The sequence below is a fragment of the Otolemur garnettii genome, unplaced genomic scaffold (assembly GCF_000181295.1).
Source record: "Otolemur garnettii isolate 467f Iridium unplaced genomic scaffold, OtoGar3 scaffold00007, whole genome shotgun sequence".
In the NCBI taxonomy this organism is placed as follows: Eukaryota; Metazoa; Chordata; class Mammalia; order Primates; family Galagidae; genus Otolemur; species Otolemur garnettii.
The window spans coordinates 5,227,113-5,247,870 of record NW_003852402.1 but is presented as its reverse complement, the minus strand read 5'-3'; the positions used below and the strand labels follow the sequence as shown (position 1 = coordinate 5,247,870).

Genomic DNA, 20,758 nt, shown 5'->3' with positions numbered 1-20,758 from the left:
TGACACTGGTCATACCTTCAGGGGAACCTCTCCTGGACATGGAAAGTCCACCTGACGCTGGTCATACCTTCAGGGAGGAGGGGCCCCAGGTGAACACTGCTGGAAAGGACAGTGGATGTAGCTGCAAGGCTTGATCTAGACTCTGCCTCCACCTGGCCATGTGGCCTTGGAAGAAGGAATGTACTTGCTTTTCACCCTCATCTGCCCAGGAGCAATAAGGGCCCACTTGAGATGAAGTATCTGAATGCTCTTTGAAAGTGTTAAAGCACAAAACTAATTGGAAATATTACAATTCTAACAACAGATATGGAAGAATAAAGTATGATAATGCTTTAAATGCCAGAGAAGATGGAATCGTTTTCTAGCAAAATACAGATTACTAAATTTAACTTAAGTTTTAGAAAAGCCTGAATAGATAGGTAACCACAAAAGAAATGGAATACACTGTTAAAAGTTCTACCACCTACCACTTAAAAAGTGTCAAGCCCAGATGATTTTAAAGGCAAGCTGTGTCAAACCTTCAAGGAATGGATAACTTTTACAATAGTCAAATTATTCTTAGGACACAGAAAACAGATGTATACTATTCCAATTCATAGATATTATCCTAATACCAAAACATGATAAAAATATAAACCAATCTAGTTTGTGGCTATTAATGCAAAAATTCTAAAATAAAATAATAGAAATATTTAACACCAAGTTAAAAATGACCCATGAAGATCAACTAGGGTTTATGCCAAGCATAAGAATGCTTCAGAAATTAGCTAATCTTCTAATTCCTTACATTAGTGAAGGTCACCTGTCAGCAGATGGCAGCCATTCTTGATCAAATGGTGTAGAATAGAATGGAGGGAAGTGAATGGGCGACAGGCCACCTGCAGAGCTGACCACCTCCCTACCCTGACCACTTGCTTCAGTTGACCTAATTTTCATAGACCAGACACGCACCACATAAACTCAGGGGAAGTTCCTTATGTTGACCACCTGGGGATCAACTTAACAGAGATTCTTACTGTATATAGAAATACACGAATACCCTAAACAGGAGCATTAATTAGACGCTGTCTGTAAACATCATATTCAATGAATGAGACAGTGAAACGCTGACATCAGGAAGCAGTGGGCACGCTCCCTGGCACTTCCGCTGCTTACATTTCTAGAGTCTCCAGCTTTTGAAATCAAACAAGAAAATGAAAGAAACATGGGGATGCTGAAAAGAAATATTTATCATTTGTGAATATAATTGTACAAGCAGAAAATTTCTGGAAAACAATTTAAGAAAATGACTGGATCAAGCTAAAAATGCAAAAAAAAAAAAAAAAACCCACAAAACCCCCCAAACCTATTTCACTTTCTTTTACAGTAACTACACTAGTCAGAAATTGAAAAATGAAAAAAAATTCCTATTCACATTAATGACACAACTATTGAATACCATTCTGGAAATCCTGGGGCCTTTAAGAATGATGATAAATCTCCTGTGTGTTCTGTAAACGCAACAGCAAAGCCCGGACCATAGCATATCTGTTTAGAGCAATGATTTTCAACCGGGGTGCCATGAAAAATTTTAAAAATCACTAATTTAATTATTTTCAAAAGAAGTTCGAATCACAGTAAGCATATTTTTTTTTTACTTTTTCTTTTTATCAACATAATTTTAAGTGTGCCACAGAAGTTTAACCATAGGTTCAAGTGTGCTGGGAGATAAAAAAAAGTTGAAAAACAGTGGTATAGAGCATGATATACTAAACAGTGTTAAGTTCACTATTGAGACCTTACGGCCCAGAAAAAAGTTCCTTTCGAAATATTACTGCTCCTTGACTGTGCACCTGGTCAGTCACCCAGAGCTCCGATAGAGAGGCACAGGGAGATTACAGCTGTTTTCATACCTGCTCGCATAACATCTAGTCTGTAGCCCATGGATTGAGGAGTAACTCATCTCACATCTTATTATTTAAGCAACACATTTTTTAAGGCCATGGCTCTGACAGAGCTGGGAAATGTCACTTGAGAACCTTCTAGAAAGGAGGTTCTAGATCCATTCTAGATCCATCAAGAACATTCGTAATTCATGGAGGAGGTCAGAATATCAACATTTACAGGAGTTTGGGAGAAGTGGATTCCAGCCCTCATGGAGGACTTTGAGGGGTGCAAGACTTTAGTGGGGCAGTCACTGCAGGTGTGGGGGACACAGCGAGAGAACGAGAATCAAAGTGCAGCCTGCAGACGGGACTGAACTGCTCCCACCTCGTGATGGGACTTCACGGGTTAGCAGCTGCTTCTTATGGGTGAGTGAAGAGAGTGGCCGCTTGAGATGGCGTCTTCTGGTGACGATGCCGTGAGCATTGCTGAGTGACAACACAGGATTCGGAATGCCCCTAAACTAAGTTGGTAAAGCAGCGGCAGGTTTGAGAGGATTGACCTCAACTTTGAAAGAAGTTCTACTGTGGAAAAAATGCTACTAAAATGCTACAGAGAAATCTTCATGAAAGGAAGAGTCCACTCAATACGGCAAAGTCTGTTGCCTTATTTTAACAAATTGCCACAGCCACTCCAGCCTTCACTAAGCACCACCCTCATCAGCCAGCAGCCACCAACATCCAGGCAAGACCCTCTACCTGCAAAAAGTTCATGACTTGCTGAAGGTCCAGATGATTATCAGCATATTTTAGTAATAAAGCATTTTTAATTAAGGTACAGGAATTGTGTTTTAGACATGATGGCACTGCACACTTAGTCAACTACCGCATAGTAGAAACATAACTTTCATGTGCAATGGGGAACCAAAAAGTTGACATGACTCACTTTGCCACAATGTCACCACAATATCACTCACTTTACCACGACTCACTTTACTGCGGTGGTCAGGAACTGACCCCCATGTCTCTGGGATGTCCCCAGTTAAAGAAGCCTGTACACATCCAGTTAAGGTCATTAACGCAAGACCAGGGGGATGGCGAGGCATTATGTTCCTGGACATAAATACACAATTATAAAAGATAAAACCTTTCTCACATTATAAATAAGCTTCATAAAATTCTAATAAAAATCTTGATGTGTATTTGGGAGGATTTCCAGATATATTGACATTAACATTGATATTGAAAAATAAATATGTGAGAATTATCATGAAGTTTTTGGAAAAGGCTGGCAATGACGTTTTCATCCATGAACTCGGGATAATCAGAGTCATAGAGCCAGGTTCAGAAATACACAGGTAGGTTAGCAGGCAGCAGCTCTGACTGTGAGCGCATGAGGAACGTGTCCACACTGGGCCAGGCCCTCACACTCGAGGCCTGTTTGTCACAGCATGGTAAAGCATTAGGGGTCAGCACAGACAACCTGAAGACATCCTTGGGTAGGGGCCCTCCTCCCAGGCAAAATGGAACACCCCAGTTCATCAACTTCAAAACAGAGTTCTCCTGCAGGCTCCATCTCAGCAAGCAGAAACTGTCCTTCCAGTTACTTCGGGGACTCATCCGTGACATGTTCCATCATCCTCATCCAAACCACCCACAAACCCCAGTGGCTCTGCTTTCAATGTGCATTGGAAGTTGGCCACTCTACCCTCGCTCCCAGTCCAGGCCACCTCTGCCGTGGATTCCTGCAGCAGCCTCCCTGCCTATACCTTTCATCTTTTTCCTCTGAGGATGGTCTTTTTAAAAGGCGCAAATCAGATCAAGGCAAACCCCTCAGAGGACTCCCACTTGTGGCTCAGAGTAACAGGCAGCTTCACTATGGCCTCCCTCCAGTGTGCCCCAGCACTCTCCCACCTTCCCTCTGACCTTGCTGCTTCTGCTCAGAGCCTCAGGGCCTCCTCACTCTGCTTCAAACAGAGCAAGCATAGCACTTCCTCGGGCCGCACACTTGCTGCCCCTCCACTTCCTTCAGGGGTTCTACAGCATTTCTGAGCCTGTACCAGGAGCCCAGCCCCTCTCCCTGCAGTCACCAGCTGACTGCTCTCTGATCTGCCACCTACGGATTTGCCCCCTCAACAGAAAGTCAACTCTGTGAAGCCAAAAGCTTGGTCTTCTGTTCACTGCTAACCCTAAGTGCTCAGAACAGAAGCTGGCACACAGTGAGAGCTTGATATCTGCTTCACGCCACCAGGGACTCCTGCTGGCAGGGTCTTCACACTACCCTCCTGGTGGTGGCCCAGGGGCTACTATCCAAAAGCTTGTCATGATGCCAGGAGATGGAAATTAGAACAAGATTCTGCTTTTCCTTCTAACAAACCTGCAACATGTTTGACTGCTAATATATGTCATTACTGGAAGGGGGGCATTAAGTCTCTGCAGCTCTGAGAAGTTCTCATGCTCTGACTCAGGGTCTCCCCCCGCCTTAGGACTCTTCCTAAGGAAACAAACAAGGTGGAACCCTAGAATTATGATCCTTACTGGATTATTTACCAAATTAATAATGTCTACAAAAATAACAATTTGGCCAAAATCTGGACATCTAACCTTAGGAGAACTGCTAGGTAAAATGTGACGTTTCTATAAAACGAAATAAAATGCAACTATTTAGAACATGTCAAAGGAATAAGGTGCTCCAGGAAGTGGAAAAGGACAGCAAAATGGCGCATCTACTGAGTAATCAGACGCACACGCGCACTTGCTGATGGACAGGAGGAGCCCGGCTCCACTCCAGGCCGCCTGAGCACTGCCGCTCCACCCCGCCCTCACCAAGGCTGCAGCTGGAGCCCAGGCCGCAGTGACACCTTGCTACCTCGCCTGGAGAGGCAAAGGGACAGACAAGGTGCTGGCAAAGGAGAAGCAAAGCGGCCTGGCCACGTGATGGAGCGAGGAGTGTGCAGGGTGGCTAACGGCCTCTGTGGAAAAGGCAGCTTGTGGCCGTGGAGATGCTGCCTTCCTGCTTGCAAAAACAATTATTGCACGGCCACCATAGGAAACTTAGAAGCTATAAGAAAAGGTGCAGAGAAAAACTGAAGATGACTGAAAACTCCACACCCAGCAGCCACCACTGTCATCACCTCCGTGCACAGGGGACAAACTATCGACCCCAGGTCCCCAGGCCCCGTGGACATGGTTGCATCCTTCAGACCCACTGGCCACTGGAGGCAGAGCCACCTGGCTTTTCTGTCAAGGGCATTGGGCTCAGAATCTGCTAGGCACCCACATTCTGGTTTCCAGTTCACTTTTTAGCAAAGCTGCTCAGCCACTGCCAGCATCGCTTGAGTGACTGGGGACGCCAGGGAAGAACAGATGGCTCTTGGTCTGGCGCTTCTGTGTCCCTGGCATTTCTCACGTGATCACTGAATCTGAATGGAGGAAAATAATGCTTTTTCTATAACTAGAAGAAATGCTTCTCCTAATCAAAAAAGACACCACTAACTTCAGATGCAAAAACACTTTCCAATATTGACTATGCTTTTACATAAAAGGCGCCCTCAGGACAGTAGTGGGGTCTGGACAGGAAGAGAAGCATGCAGGGGAGGGAGGCGGAGCAGGCCCTGACCTGGGTCCACGGCCCCTCATCTGACAGAGATGGGCTCCGTCCATTTCTAGTGACTTTTACAATGCCAGGAAAAAAAATAAGTAGTAGAATCTGTGCACTGGGTCTAACTTGATTAGAGGTTGGTTTACATGTTTGAAAGGTTTTTCTCTTACTCAAGGGTATCCGTGGGGCCTTGTTTTAGTAAACATTGTCCTTCCAGGTGTGGCAGAGAAATACAGACCACCACTACCAAAAGGAACATTTTTGGCCCCCTTTGTCACTACACTATAATGTTGGCAAAATACGCAAAAACATTACATCCAGATATATGAAGTATACAATCATTAAAAGCCTATGCGCGATACCCTTTACGACTGTTTCTCAGTTTCCTAAGTATCCATCTATGATATTTCTTTGGTAAAAAGCAAATCACAGCTTTAGAACATAAACCCGTGGTTCTAATCCTACCATTATGGGGACGCAAGCCATTCAAGAGGCTGCCCCAATGACGCAAGTTCTGGGTGGGGGTGAGCAGGAGGCAACCAGGTGCTCTAAGGAGGGTTTCTGGGAGAGGCAGGCACTGCTAGGAGCCCAGCCTGGCCCAGGCCTCCAGCTGCCCTCAGTCAGCTGTGAGCCTGGGTGGAGGGAGCAGGCAGCTGGGAATCCCAGCAGCGCCTACCAGGTGTAACCAAATCGGCCAGGATCCATTGAGTCCAGAGGAAGGGTCCAACTTATGCCTGGAGAGTGGGGACAGCCTGCCATCAACCCAGGGCTCAGCTCTGCCCCTTTTCTTCTGCCCTTGGGCAAAACATGCACCTAAACCTGCTATCACGGCCCTCACCGGGATGATGCGGGACAAACACACAGACTTTCAAGAGCAGGCCTGGGCTCTCGCTGCTATGACCCGCTGGTGTCCAGCCTCAAGCCTGCCACCCTTGTTGCTGCCACTGGTCCATGCAGATCTGAGTCAGGAGGTCAAACAGACCTGGTTTCAGGCTGTTCTGGTGCAGCCACTGCCTGCAGGTCAGACCACACAACCAAGGATCTGGAGGCACTTCCAGGCAGGAGCCAGGTCTGGGATGTGACCACATTCCCCAAAAGCCCAGGTCGGGGGCTAGGCTCACAGTAGGTGTGCCGCTGGACTGGGTCCCTTGGTGGCTTCCCTGTGCTCTGGGCAGCTGGGGTGTTGGGGGTCCAGCCATGGGCTTCGATTCAGGCTAGGGCCCTGCTCTGCCATCTTCCAGCTGAGCTCATGTTCTCTCTGTAAGGTGAGGATAACCACACTGACTGCAGAGAACTTCCCCATGAGAATCATTCCAAGAAAAGCCAGGGTATTCAGGGAGACCCCACACCTGCTTTAGAAAGGCGCATTCCTCTCCAGCATCCGTGATGAAGCTGAATTAACCAGTATCCTGCAAAAGATGAACCTTTAGGTTGGGAAAAGCTCTAAGAGAGACACTTTCTTACTCAGCCCAAACAAACAGCAGGACCAGCACCTGCGGCGAGGGTCAAGCCAAGTTCAAGAACCAGCCAGATGGGCAGGGCAGGCTCCCACGGGAGAAGTGAACCTGGAGTGTGGTCAGTTCAGACTCATTGCTTCACAGTACAGGTGGCTCCTGTCTAACTTTTGTCCTAGACCGAATTTACATCTAGCATTGTTCTCAGCTGACTTATAAAATAAATTTTCCACCAAATCATGTCTTAAACAACTTCCTCAGACAACAGGGAAGAGAAAATGTAACAGGGAGGTGGCAGATTGAATTGCCTGATGAGGCAGCAGAGCGGGACACGGGGGTGCACATTTGTCCCAAGGCAGCAGAGCAGGACACAGGGGTGCGCGTCTGTCCTCTTGGGCTCTGCTGCAGTCACATCCTTTGCCATGTGCCTTCATAGTCCTCCCGCTAAAGAGGCTGGGGGCATTTCTCTACCTCTTAGCTTGGGGTTCAGCCCCATCATGTTTCGGCCAGCGGAAAGCTGGTAAGTATAATGTGACCAAAGAATTAAAGAGCTCTGACACCACTGGGCAGCCCTTTTGTCCCATGTGGTTGCCTTGAGAATGTGCCCCGGCTGTCACGCTGGCCCAGCGAGGAGGGTGAGAGAGAGAGAGAGGGCAGAGACATCCCAGTCAAGACACCAGAGCTGAGGAGCCAAAGAACATTCTGCTTAGTAAAGTATCACAAGATTGGAAGAGCAAGTATCCAATGTACTCAATACGAATATGAAGCCAGTAGATGAACTAACACAGGCCCACCCAAGAGAAAACGCAATTAAATTCAAGTGGGGGGACGGAGAGAGGGAGGAGGGAGGGGGACTGGTAAGCTCTCACCTAATGTGCACAGTGTAGGTCTACAGCACACCCCCGGGGTGAAGGGCTCAACTATAACGTGAACTTTACCTAACAAATAAGAACAATGCAATCGAATCATGTGTACCCTCATGTTAATCTGAAATAAATCATAAAAGAAAAAGATACCAAAGCTGAGCCTGGTGTCCACTGGCCACCCCACAGATGTGGAAGCTGAACAAATTCTTATTGTTTTGTGCTCTTGAGGCTTTATGGTTGTTTGTTACTTGGCAATAGCTGACTGATACAGTTCTGGATTTCTAACTAGGAAGAAGTAAAAGGGGATGAGCTTCGAATACAGAGCAAAGAAGTGGGCTGCTTAGCACAGGTCGCTTTTTGATCATCAGTGTTCATTGACAACTGGCATGTTGCAAGGGGACCTCACGCCCGCCTTGGGTGTCAAGATGGCAGTCACCTGCCTGTGAGTAACAGGTTAAGACAAAGAGGTTTTGTAAGGTCTACGCAAGCTGTCAGATTAGAGATGCATTTGTAGATTAATTTAATTCTGAAGGTTATAATTAGCTCACCAGATGGTATGATCACATACTAAGTTTTGTTCTGAATACTTCGGGAGACAATCACATGGTTTGTTACAGGAAGAAAAAAAGATCCTGAAACTTCACAGAGTATGAGAACTCAGCAGGTAGCAAAAACTCCTAATTAGAATACTTGGGAAAGCACTCTTCCACTTCCTTTTAAAGAACAATATAATTACTTCTAAGAATTGAAAAATTGCTTCGTTTGATCAAATATTTTGATTAGGAAAGAAATTAATTGTACTGTGTCTTCATTTGTATTTACAGTGAATAAATGAATGCTAAAAATAACAACAGCAGTAAAGCTGCTTGTCAAAAAAAAAAAAAGATGAAACCTTTAAAAATCCAGATGAAAATAAACCAGAAGCTGTGTGGAAGCTGACAGCTACAGACCTCTCCTGCCAGACCTAGACACACATGGGACAAAGGCCTGCACACCCCCAAAGGGAGACTCGTGTCGTTAGGAGATGGGGCTGAAGAGACTGCAGAATCGGAGTAAATCATCCAGCATGTTGTTTGCACAAGTGACGTAGTGTCACCCAAACTGCAGGCACAATTCCAGCCTCCCTAGAAGGATAACCGCTGCTCAGACCTGGCATCTGAGGCCATCAGTGAGGTCAAGCTTCACTGTGGCTCTGGTGGCCACCGTACAGCACCTCCTTTAGCCAGGCACCTTGTGAGGCAGCTGTGGCTTTCCCTGTGGTATAGATAAAGTGTGTCTAAGAGGCCAGGACTTGCCATGGTCCCAGGCCACCTGCTGCTAGCCGATTCTGGAGCTCTCGAGGGTCACTCTAAAGCCTTGCTCTTTCAATTTTATTGCAATTCCAACCCCCTGACCCATACAGGAGAACACAAGTGCTTACTGAAAACACAGTGCTGTGACTCAAAGATTGACCAGGGTGCGCTGGTGCCTGCACTGTCCCCAGCAGTGGCCACAGAGACCAGAGCCTCTGCACTGAAGAAGTGACACCAAGAACCCGCCAAGCAAGCACAAGGTGGGCCGCCTTGCCCCTGGGTCTCCTCACAGAACCCTTTGCCACGGGCCTTCCCTGACTGCCCACGCTCTGGCCATGCTCAAAGCACGGCGCTCCCCCAGTCTCGGGCTCTGCACACACCCCTCATCTACCGCCCCATTCCAGTCTCCCTGGCCGGCTCCTCCTGCTCATCCTTCCAGACTCAGCGCAAGCTCATCGGGAAGCTGTTCATGCCCACACAGCTGGTCCCCTCCCTCTCTTCTTCCTCCTCTTCCTCCTGGATTTCTGTGCTCACCCCCGCACACAGCTTGACATTCACAAAGGATCTATGCCAAAGCCTTTGCAAACACCCAATTCACAAATCCTTCAGTAGCATGAAATTGCCATAAAACACAGAGAAATAACAGTGAAACATTTAAGCCACCCCTCTGACCCTTTAATGATTCAATAAACTCAAGGGTGAAGTCATTTATAAAACTATTAAAACAAATCCTTTCACCCAAATAAATCCTATACCATTTAATCACATCATTACCGAACATTAAATGTGCACTCACTGAAGTGGGTAGAATAAAAATAATAAGGAAGGCAAATGTTTGGTGTTTGCCGTGTTAGTTACCAGGCAAAGCTCTCTCCATTAACTTGCTTCATCTGAACGACGCTCTGAGGTAGACAGGAGAGCGGACATCCTTTCCCAGGTGGGAGGCAGGGAGCACGGCTGGGAGGGGCTTTCTGATACAGCGCCAGCGTTTCCAGCCGTGGGCACAGGTGCTGCTGTCTCTCTGAGCCTCAGTTTCTGATTCTGTAAAATGTGCTAACATGCTGGGAGGATCAACTCATTTAACCCTGACACCACACAATGGTGGCTGGCTCACAGCACACGCCCAGGGCCTGCTGGCCATCATTTAGTGGTGATGTGGGTGACAGGAGGATGACAGTAACTGGCCAGCACAATTACTAGATAGAGGACTTGCTCTTTCCTCTTAATCTCTCAGCACGGACCATTCAAATTAAAATGGTCAGTCCCCAGGTTACAAATGAGACAGGTTGTATAGGTCTGTTCTGAAGTTTTTGTACGTAAGTTTGAACAGATGCTTTCACCTACCACCTGCAAGAACCTCCATTCATAAGGGTGAGTCACACTCCAGTCAGATGTTTGCAACTCAGGGACTGCCTGGCTTCCGGCGTGTTCACAAAGGGTCACAGCCATTTCTGCTGGAGCACTCACCATCCACGCAAAGGGGACTGTGAGTGTGTCTAGCTGTCCCCACGGGCCTGGCCCTGTGCCCAGCACATGTGCAGTGTTAACATTCTTCCAGTCTGATGGGCATGTTGAGGCAAATGAACGGAGGCGCCTGCCGCCTGGGCTGAGCACACAGAGCGACGCACTGAGGCAGGAATCAGGATGTGTCAGGGAAGGTTGTGGGAGTGCCTGAGAATCCCAGGGTGGGAACATCAGGCACTGCCAGGAGCTGGGGAAGGCTGCCCCTGCAGGCCATGCATGAGGCTGGGACGCAAGTCAAGGAGGCCCTGCCAGGAACATGGGACTGTTGGGTTTGAGAAAATCTAACCATATAAATCAAAATAACTACATCAGCAGGAATTCACCTCTTCTGCCCAAAACTAAGGTGACCAGATTTTAACATTGGTAAAGCGGGACACCATTGACAGGGGGCGGGGCGGGGGTGGGGTGGGGGTGGGGCCTGATAACAATGCAAACTTTGATAAGCAGTTCTCAATAATCACTTCTCAACAATTATTTGTTATTATTATAGTTTAACATTATAAAATTAACAAAAATAATATAAAACTCATATCCTGGCAAAATAGCCACATGGCAGCCGAAAACTGTATATTCCCTTACTGTTCTCCTGCCCGTTTGTGCATTCTTTCCAAAAATTGGGACTTTTTAAAAACGCCACAGGAGACAGGACAAATTGTTAAAAATTAGGACTGTCCTGCCAAAAGCGGGACGTCTGGTCACCCTACCCAAAACAGCTGTTTGAAAAGGGGTTTCTCCAATGGGTGGGTGGGTAGGGTGACACGCTCCACAGGGCCGACATGGAAGCAAGTCTGAGGTGGCCATCATCACATTCCTACAAGAGGCACCAAACACTGAGCCCCTCTCTCAGGTGGCTGCTCCTGTCCTGTGTCTGGCAAAGTGCCACCTGGCAACTATGGAAGTGGAGCAGGAGCCCAGCCCCAGACCACTCATCCCTCTGGGAGCCAGAGCTGAAGCAGACTCACACTCCTTCCTGCGAGGGGGCTTCGGATCCTGGCAGGGTTTAAATCCACATGCAGAGGAGTGGCAGTGTGACCAACCTGAACTTGGGACAATGTTTAAACCTTAAAGACTAACTCTGTACCACGACAGTGGGAGCCGACTTGAGTGGGCTGTGCCACCTCATTGCTAATTTTCCTGTGGACTGAGCACAGGAAAAGTGATGGCACTTTTTCCCGCTGCTTTGATCACCATGGTTGGCTTTCAGAAGACTGTACTAGTGCTGACACTAGGACAGAGCAGGGACCAGAGCAGATGCCGGTGCTCAGAGGAAGCAGAAATGCCTCTGCCAAGGACCCGGGGCTCTCCCCGCGTGGGGCAGCCAGCTCATCAAGCTCGAAGGCCTGAGGGGCTGCCTCCTGCCCACCGGTTTCACAGGGCCACCACACGAGGCCTACAGGCCCTGCGGGGGGGAGCTGCTGGTGACACTCAAGGCTGCGATGACACTTTCCTTTACTGGTACTTAGGCACAGTGGGCCAGCCCCTTGCCCTGCCTGTCACTGAGGCCACTGAGTACTGGACTGAGTTACCTCACACAACCGGCTGTAGTGTCAGCGTCTACAGGACAACAGGTAGTAAATGTCCCATTAGCAAGGGGAGAAAGTGAGTCACAGGAAACATAAAATCACTGTGGTTATATCAAGAAGACTTAGCTTTTCTCACCATCAGGAGCTAGTGTAACAGTAATGATACTATCTTAATAATTTACTTAATTTATTTCTAATAATCTTAGAGCCCTTTTCTGAAAAGGAAACTTCTCCAATCTTCTATCATATTCTTTAAAAATACATGGACACCATTCTATTTACAATAAAAGAAAGAAACATTGAAGTAACACCGTTGGCAGCAAGTAGAAATATGACATTCATAAAAGATTACAAACATTTTGATGTGCTTTACGACCTTTGGCTGAGAACTACATTCTTCAATTCTCTCTTGACAAAAGAACCACCTTCAGGTTATTTAACATAGAAGGGAGTGACTTTAAAGATCGTGTATTAGCAACATCAAGGAAGGAAACATCTCATTGGCTCTCTGCTGGCTGGAGTGTGACAAAATAATTACTCTGCACGGAGTAAGAATGTGTTTTGTTAAAAAATTCCATCATTTCTATGGTAATAAAGTACAGAGATGTTATATGGGTTTCTCCTATGTCTTCTAAAAATTGTATTCTGCTCTGAGCGTTATTTTTACATTTGCAGAAGATACTGAAATTGTGTGTTAAGATTTGAAAGAAACACTAAACAGGAACAATTTTCTAAAAACAAGGTGATACTCCACATTTTGCACATAGCGTTTTGAGTGTAAAATGTTTTTCCGGGGTGAAAAAGAGGAGTCTGTGAGGAGAGAAGTTCAGGTGATGTTCTCACCCGGTTCCTTGGAATCTCATGAAAAGGCACTTCTGCTGCCATCGAGGACTTGTGCCCCCTACCCGCCTGTTTTGCTTGTTAACCAGGCCACTAGACAGCATTTCGGACCCACTACCACGTTCCTCCTTCTTTTATGCCCCATAGGTGGGTGCTTCCCACGTGAGTCAGGTGGGACGGGCTCAGGTGCAGGAAGGAAGGAGCATCGGGCCCCTCCCTGGAAAGACACACTCGCCTTCGTCTTCCCATCCGCTCACGAGCCTGTGTGACCAAGGGGCTGGTTCTCAAGGTTGAGGGTTGTGTGCACAGGGGAACCACCGTGCCTGCGGCACAGAAGACCCCCCACCCTGGGCCTGCCCATGCACTGACCCGTGCCCCACAGCGGGCTGATCTGTGCTGGCCGGTGGCCCGGCCCTGCGCTTTGAGAAACACTATCTGACTGCAGTGGTGCTCCACAGAGAAGCAGAAGGAGCTGGGAAGAGGCGAGACCGCCTGGTGAAGTAGCGGGCCTGGGACCAGAAAGCACCCGCGTTTGCTGTGAGAAATGCTCAGATCGTTTTCACGTGTCTGTGACAGGCGGATGAGATGTGAGATTAGCAAAAGTTTCTGAGGACAGACTTAGTGGTACACCCAATATAAGGAATGGATTACGAGTAGCTGTGAAATTGTCTTTACTCTCTGCGTACTTGCAATCGACTCAAGGTCTTAAGCAATGTCTTAACTAAAATTCCAGTTTTTCCCTTTCCAAGAATGGATTTGGTTTGCCCGGGGATTATTCACGGTGAACTTGCTTTGTGAGGAGAGGTGCCTCCTGTCTTAATTACATTTTGGTAATCTTCTTTTAATTACTTGCCTCCTGTGCATTCCCCAGAGGAAAAGGATGACTGGTATCACATTAATGAGCTTTAAGGATGATGCATTAACTACTGCTATTATTTGTTACTTCTTTTCCCTGCTATTAAAAAAAGACCAGGCTGGGATTAAACGTGAGGAGTCTTCTCGGGAGCAGACTCCTCACCTTCCCACCACCCGAGGGTGAGCTGCCCATCTGGGGGCTCAGAAGTCATCACTGCTTCTTCTTCACTCAGAGGAAGGGACCTGAACCCCAGCAAAAGATGCTGGAACCGTTGTGGTCTGTCCCTGTCACTCCTCTTATCCCAGGGGTAAGAAAGAAAGCAGGACGAAAGAAAGCCCTCACCTCCCTGGGATCCGCTATGACCAGAACCGTGTGTGGTCATCCCCTGCCCTGCCGTGTCTCACTCTCCTGGTCTCACACTGTCCTTCCAGCCCAGAGTTCCCTTGCTCAGCTTGTCCTCCTGCCAAACGCACACGCTCCTGATTCACCTCGGCTCAGGCCCTGGCTGTTACCACATCCTCCTAGGTCCACTCTGGGGGGTGACCCAGCAGGAGGTGGCAGTGCAGGGCTCCCAAGGGTAGGGCCGCCTCTGTGTCCTGGTCCCCAGCCCACTCCTGTCACTCCTGTCTTAGAGCAGATTTATCCTCATCACTCTTTTCACAATTAGCCCTAAACCTTCTCACTGGCTGGTGAGCAAAGTGCTTCTGGAGGTGAAGGTGACTGGGAGATCAGGTCGAGCTCCCTAAGGCGGGGGAAGCTGCAGAGATGCTCACACCCCGGGCCAGTAACTCCAGAGCCAGCAGAGAGATCCCGGTGACCTGTGCATGGGACGGTCCAGCCACCCAAAGGCAGGACTGTGGAGGTCTGAGCACAGCCTCCTCTACTCACGGGTCCCTCAAAGATCCAGAGTCAAAGCCAAAATCTTTACGAGAACCCCAGGCCACCTGCCCTGCCTGCGTCCCCTATAGCTCTCTCCTTCACCCACCCCACAACTGTCCTCACACCCCTCAGACCCATGGTGTCACGCTGGCCGTGCCGGAGCCCCTTCCCCTCTGTCACTAACTCACTGCTTTGCCTCACAGGCTTGGAAGTCACCCTCTCAGACAGGAGCAATCCCGTCACTCACTCCTGGTCTGTTTCTCTCTCCAGAATGGAGGCTCCTGCAAGGCGAGGACCCGTCTGTTTGGTTCGCTAAGCTCGGCACCTCGGTGCCTGGTACTCAGGAGCCCCTAGGAAACACGTGCTCACAGAGACAGGGAACGAGGCCACAGTGGAGCAGCACGTGCCCGGTGAAATGTACGCGTTAGAGGGAATCCATGAGCTGGGAGAGGGCCAGGCTGCCACACTGAGGGGAAGGCTGAAGACAGCCGTCCAGAGAACCCTGAGGAGAGGCCGTGAGGCGCCACCCAGAGAGCCTGGTCCTCATCTGTTGCACCCGCAGGGTATATATTACTTTGATATCAGTGAAAAATGTTCATTAAAAAACAAGCTTTCAAGAGTCCAGAACACAACCCCCAAACTCAAAAGCGAATACAGTCTGTCATTGGCCGACTCCCAAAAGATATTTATATAGAAAAGGGATTGGATGTACATACACCAAAATATCGATACTGGTTGTCCCTGGGGTGGTTTTAATTTTTTCTTCAAAGTTATCAGTATATTCTGAATAGCGTATAATGGTCACAACTTCTACAAGTATTAGCTTAAATGTGTGAAATTGTCAATATTCCATCTCCTATGACTTTAAAAATGGTAATTTCATGTGATTCAGCTTTATAGAAAATAATTATTTAAAATAATATATAAAGGTCTGCTTCTGAGGTCAATAAAAATATTCCTGTTCTTTGACCCGTCATTTAACTTCTTAGATTCCAAAACATGGATATGGATTTACATACACAGAGTTCACTGTAGAGTAAATCACAGTAGCAAAAGCTGCAGTAAAACCTGACTACTTAAAAGGAAGGGAGTTTGATGGACTATCAGAGTCACTTTAACTGATGTCCTTTAAGTGACATGGCACAATTTCATGTTAAGTGAAAAAAAGCAAGATCCATGACTATATACACAGTATCATCTATGCTCCTTTAAAAAAGTGCATTAAAAATAGGGAAAAGAAGGTCTCCAAGGCAGTGTGACACACAGAATATTAGCTCTAAGTCTGAACCGCCCGGCCAGCCACTCCTAGCTGAGGTGGCCACTGACTTCTTGGTGTCCATCTGCTCACTGGAGACAGGGAGATGAGGAAGCGCTCGGGAAGGGCCCAGAGCTTAGCAGGTGATCGCTAAATGGTGGCCAGGGTTGTTCTTATCATCATGCCAACATCTTGGGGCTTAGATTCCTGCTTTCTTTTTTAAATTTACCCGCATTTCCTCAAATTTCCACAGTAAATGTATGTTTTCAAAATCACAGAAAGTATAATGGTTAAGAATAGTGAGAGTCATCATAAGCAAAGAGCAAAGATAGATGACAGACCAGGAGAAGGTTACTTGCGATTCACATGCTGACAGGGGACTGACTGAAACCCTCTCCAGTGTCTGCAGAAACCTGCGTGGCTAACACTCCCACCCCCACCCGCATACACACTTGTAACCTCACTCACAATCTGGTTGGCAGTTACCAAGGGTCAGCAGGGGTGTGGACTGCCAGGAGCTCTCGCAGACTGTTGCGGGGAGTGCAGCTGTACGGCCACTCAGTAGAAGGCCGACTGTAGCTGGGGAAGCTGACCGTGGCCTGCCCTCCCATCAGAATTTCACACACAGTAGTGCCCATGTGCGCGCACAAGGAGGCAGGCATGAGGTCTAACTGGTGTCTGCTCCTGGTGGAGGAAGGTTCATTAACAGGAGGACGGTGACTGTGTGGTAGCACGTTCCTCCAAGTAACACACATTCCTTCATTTAAGACCATTTCTACAGCAGCTTACGTGAATGGACTGAAGCCGGTGTGTCAACATGAATAAGTCTTAAATTCATAATGTTAAGCAAAAAAAAATAAGTGTGGAAGTCAACATTCAATGTGCCATATTTTTCTATGTATAATGTGCACTTTTCTGCCCAAATTTTTGAGGGAAAAATAAGGATGCACATTATACATAGGTAGGACTGCTTCCATACCTATATAAATGTTCTTAATTCTTTTATTTATTCTTATACATTAAAAGTGCAACTCTAGAAAGCAGTAACGATATCTGTATGCAAAATAACACCCTGGAATACGGTAATCACAACCCCTCCCTGTTACCCGCCTCCCTGGCCACACCCGCACCTGGCAGGCACCACAGCTGCAGGAGCCTCCAGCCCGCCCAGCCGATTGTGCCAGACACCACTGCCGCTGCCATCTTGCAAGTGCTATGCCACCGATGGTGATGCAGTGGTTAGCACTGGGACTTCGGCCAAGGAGTGTGGAAGTGGCCACCCAGGGCACCTCTTTTTCACAAGGCACAGAGCTGGCCACTGCAGAGAAGCTGGGATGAGCCCTGGCGGCCTGTGGGAGTGGTCCAGATGACCTGAGTGCCCAACTTCCCCACCCCTAGGGTTTTCACATCGGCTCTCCCTTCATCAGCTGGGTGGCTGCGGGCAGGACCTGCTGTCTCTGTGCCAGGGCCTCATCTCTCAAATGGGGACATGAACAGCACTAGGCTTACACCTGCCGATGTGTACGCAAGGGACTAAGAACGGCGGGGGCCCACAGAAAGCGCTTTATAGCATTTGCTGCCATTATTACTATTAACCTAAAACCTTAAAAATGATCATGCTGTTTGCTCTAGTAATCTTATTTCCTAGATCATATTCTAGGATCTAAGATTCCTTAGAACTCTAACACAACCAGATAAAAGCAAACTCTAAAACTTCTCTGAAAAATAATAAAATAAAAATAAAACAAAATCTTCCTAACAAAGGATACAAATTCACCATCTAATACTCCATGTACAATCTATACCAATTTTTCAATAACAATGAGCTAATTACATGAGGTGATTGCCAATATATCTGATGTGGTTTAAATCAATTATCCATATTGGAGAAACTAATTTTAGCTCATTTTCACAAAGATGTTTATATGCTACAGACATCCTTACCTCCTCAAGGTAATAGCTGAAGTTCTGGAGGAAATATTTCCAATTTATATATGGGACTAGATGAATTCTTAGCTTCCTCAAAAAATAATGATATTGATTATCTGTGAGTTTGTAACAGAAATCCTTAATAACTTGTCCAAATTCTGCAGCCTTTACAAACCCGGTGTCCTCTTTATCCAGTGCAGAAAATGCCTGGAAGAAAGGAAAGAAGGAAGGAGGGAGAGAGGGAAATGTTACTGTCAAGTGAATATATCAAAACCATTTTCCTTCAGTATCATTTCTGCCAAATGCAATTAAAATCTAGTATATAAAAGTCCCTTATAAAATTCCAATTGCTAAATAAATGCACCATTATGAAGGATCCAGACTAGGAAGCTTCACAGGCAGGATAAGCGCTTATGAATTCTAGAGGGAATTCACCTTATTTGCTCCTATTTAGAGTGAGGAAGAAGAGTGGAGAGGAATTCTAGCCCCAGGCACAATGGAAACCTAACCCCTGCACCCAGGAGCCCTGTTTGACAGAGGAAAGGAGAAAGTACTCTGCTGATGTTCTCTCACTTCTTAAATTCTAGGCCCCCTGATGTGTAAATTTCTTGTCGACAGGGGGCTCAGGAGAGATCCCACCGTCTGTGGGCAGGCATCTCAAGGCAGAGTCCGATGTGGAGTAGCTAAGAGGAAGAATCATGGAGCCACCCTGACCCCCTCTCTGCCTCCCACAGCCTCCACACTGAGGCTGTGGTCCTCTCCTGACCCTCGGCCACAGCCTGAGGGGCCTCACATACAAGCAGCCCCCTGAGGCCCACGCCCACGCTGGAGGGGCCGGGGTGCACACTGCCAACCTGGCGGGATAGTAGTCAGACTGAAAAAGTGCAAAAATGTGCTATAAAAAGAAAACACATTTTTTTCCATCTGTCGAAATAAAATCATTCATTTTTATTGCACTAGGAAATCTGTATCGAGTGGTAGATTAAGATCTTTTTATTTAAGTAAGAATTTAATGTGCCTGCAAACCCCAAACCAAATTGCCTTACGGTTAATTCTCACTCGGGGCTAATTAGGCATATCCCATGGCCCACCAGGGTGATGGTATCTGTGTAACCAAATTAACCTTAAAATACTAGATAGCTTCACACTGTTACTTTGCCGTGGAGATGTGAGGCATCTGTGTCCAGCAGGACACATCCCCTGGCCCTCTGGTCAGGAATTGGCCTTTAAATCTGGGCTCTTGTGCCCACTGTTAAGTCCCTCACCTCTCTGAGTTCCAGGTATTTGGCTATAAAGATGGACTTAACTCAGAGGGCTGTTGTAAGGTGTACTAAGTTTACTGGAAAATGCCCCATCTGGGTGCTAAATGCTAATCAGAAAAACAAACACGGCAAACTGAGAGCTTTGTGCTGCCAGGGCACCTGCAGGCATGCGACATGGAGGGGGCATCGTGCAATGCTCAGCAGGCCTATAGCTGACTTGGGGTCCAGCTTTCTCTGGCCCCAGGGTCTGTACTTAACTGAGTCTGTGTGCAAATCCAGCCTCCCAAGCCACAGGCTGGTGGAAGAATCAAATGTGAAAAGGCTTAGAAAATTCATGTTATGTAAATGTAAGGAGCTGTTAAAACATTTCAGCACCTCGGCTGACATACAAATGCACAGTTACGTCTGGGGTCCCCTTTGATGGCTGTCCTTAGATGTCATCATCCCTCCCTCCCCTCCCACCCCAGTGCCCTCTCTCTGTGCACCTTCCCTGCACCCCACAGTGCCCCTATCCATCAGTCCACCTTCCCTGCTCCCCCCAGTGCCCTCTCTCTGTGCACCTTCCCTGCACCCCACAGTGCCCCCTATCCATCAGTCCACCTTCCCCGCTCCCCCCAGTGTCCCCTATCCATCAGTCCACCTTCCCTGCTCCCCCTAGTGCCCCCTATCCATCAGTCCACCTTCCCCGCTCCCCCCAGTGTCCCATCCATCTGTCTGTCCACCTTCCCTGCTCCCCCCAGTGCCCCATCCATCTGTCTGTCCACCTTCCCTGCTCCCCCCAGCGCCCCATCCATCTGTCTGTCCACCTTCCCTGCTCCCCCCAGTGCCCCATCCATCTGTCTGTCCACCTTCCCTGCTCCCCCCAGTGTCCCCATCCATCTGTCTGTCCACCTTCCCTGCTCCCCCCAGTGCCCCATCCATCTGTCTGTCCACCTTCCTCCCCCCCAGTGCCCTCGTCATCTGTCTGTCCACCTTCCCTGCTCTCCCCAGTGCCCCTGTCCATCTGTCCATCTACCTTCCTTGCACTCTCCCAGTGCCCCCGTCCATCTGTCTGTCCACCTTCCCTGCATTCCCCCAGTGCCCCCGTCCGTCCATCTGTCTGTCCACCTTCCTTGCATTCCCCCAGTGCCCCCGTCCATCTGTCTGTCCACCTTCCCTGCTATCTTGCTCAGAATCTTGTGGCCTAGGAGCATTTCCCACAGGTTCCATGGGTCTCGGTTTGAGAAAACCGTGCTAGCAGTCAAGCGGCATCACTCTAGAGCCTACCTTGCTCCCTACACACTGAAATTGGGATCTGATTTATAAGAAAAGAAGTATGAAGTAGATGGCAGGAGTGGAGACTGGGCAGTTTCTCTGGCTTTTCATCTCACTGGCCCGGCTCCAAGAGTCTTTCTTGTACCCTAAAGGGCTCTCCTGCTTGACTTCTTAAAAATCGGTACCTGTGGTTCAGTGGGTAGGGCGCTGGCCCAATATACCGAGGGTGGCAGGTTCAAACTTGGCCCTGTTCAAACTGCAACAAAAAAGCCGGGCGTTGTGGCGGGCACATATAGTCCCAGCTACTTGGGAGGCTGAGGCAGGAGAATTGCCTAAGCCCAGGAGTTTGAGGTTGCTGTGA

At 47.9% G+C, this 20,758-nt stretch overlaps 1 protein-coding gene across 1 annotated transcript in view; it reads right to left on the bottom strand.

The window, feature by feature from the left end:
• EFCAB6 (EF-hand calcium binding domain 6) overlaps positions 1–20,758 on the bottom strand; it is a 203,315-nt gene that overhangs the window by 26,268 nt on the left and 156,289 nt on the right. Inside the window, exon 24 of the mRNA XM_023509416.1 lies at positions 17,897–18,088. Coding sequence (XP_023365184.1) covers positions 17,897–18,088 — 192 coding nt within the window. The remainder of the gene's footprint in view (positions 1–17,896; positions 18,089–20,758) is intronic.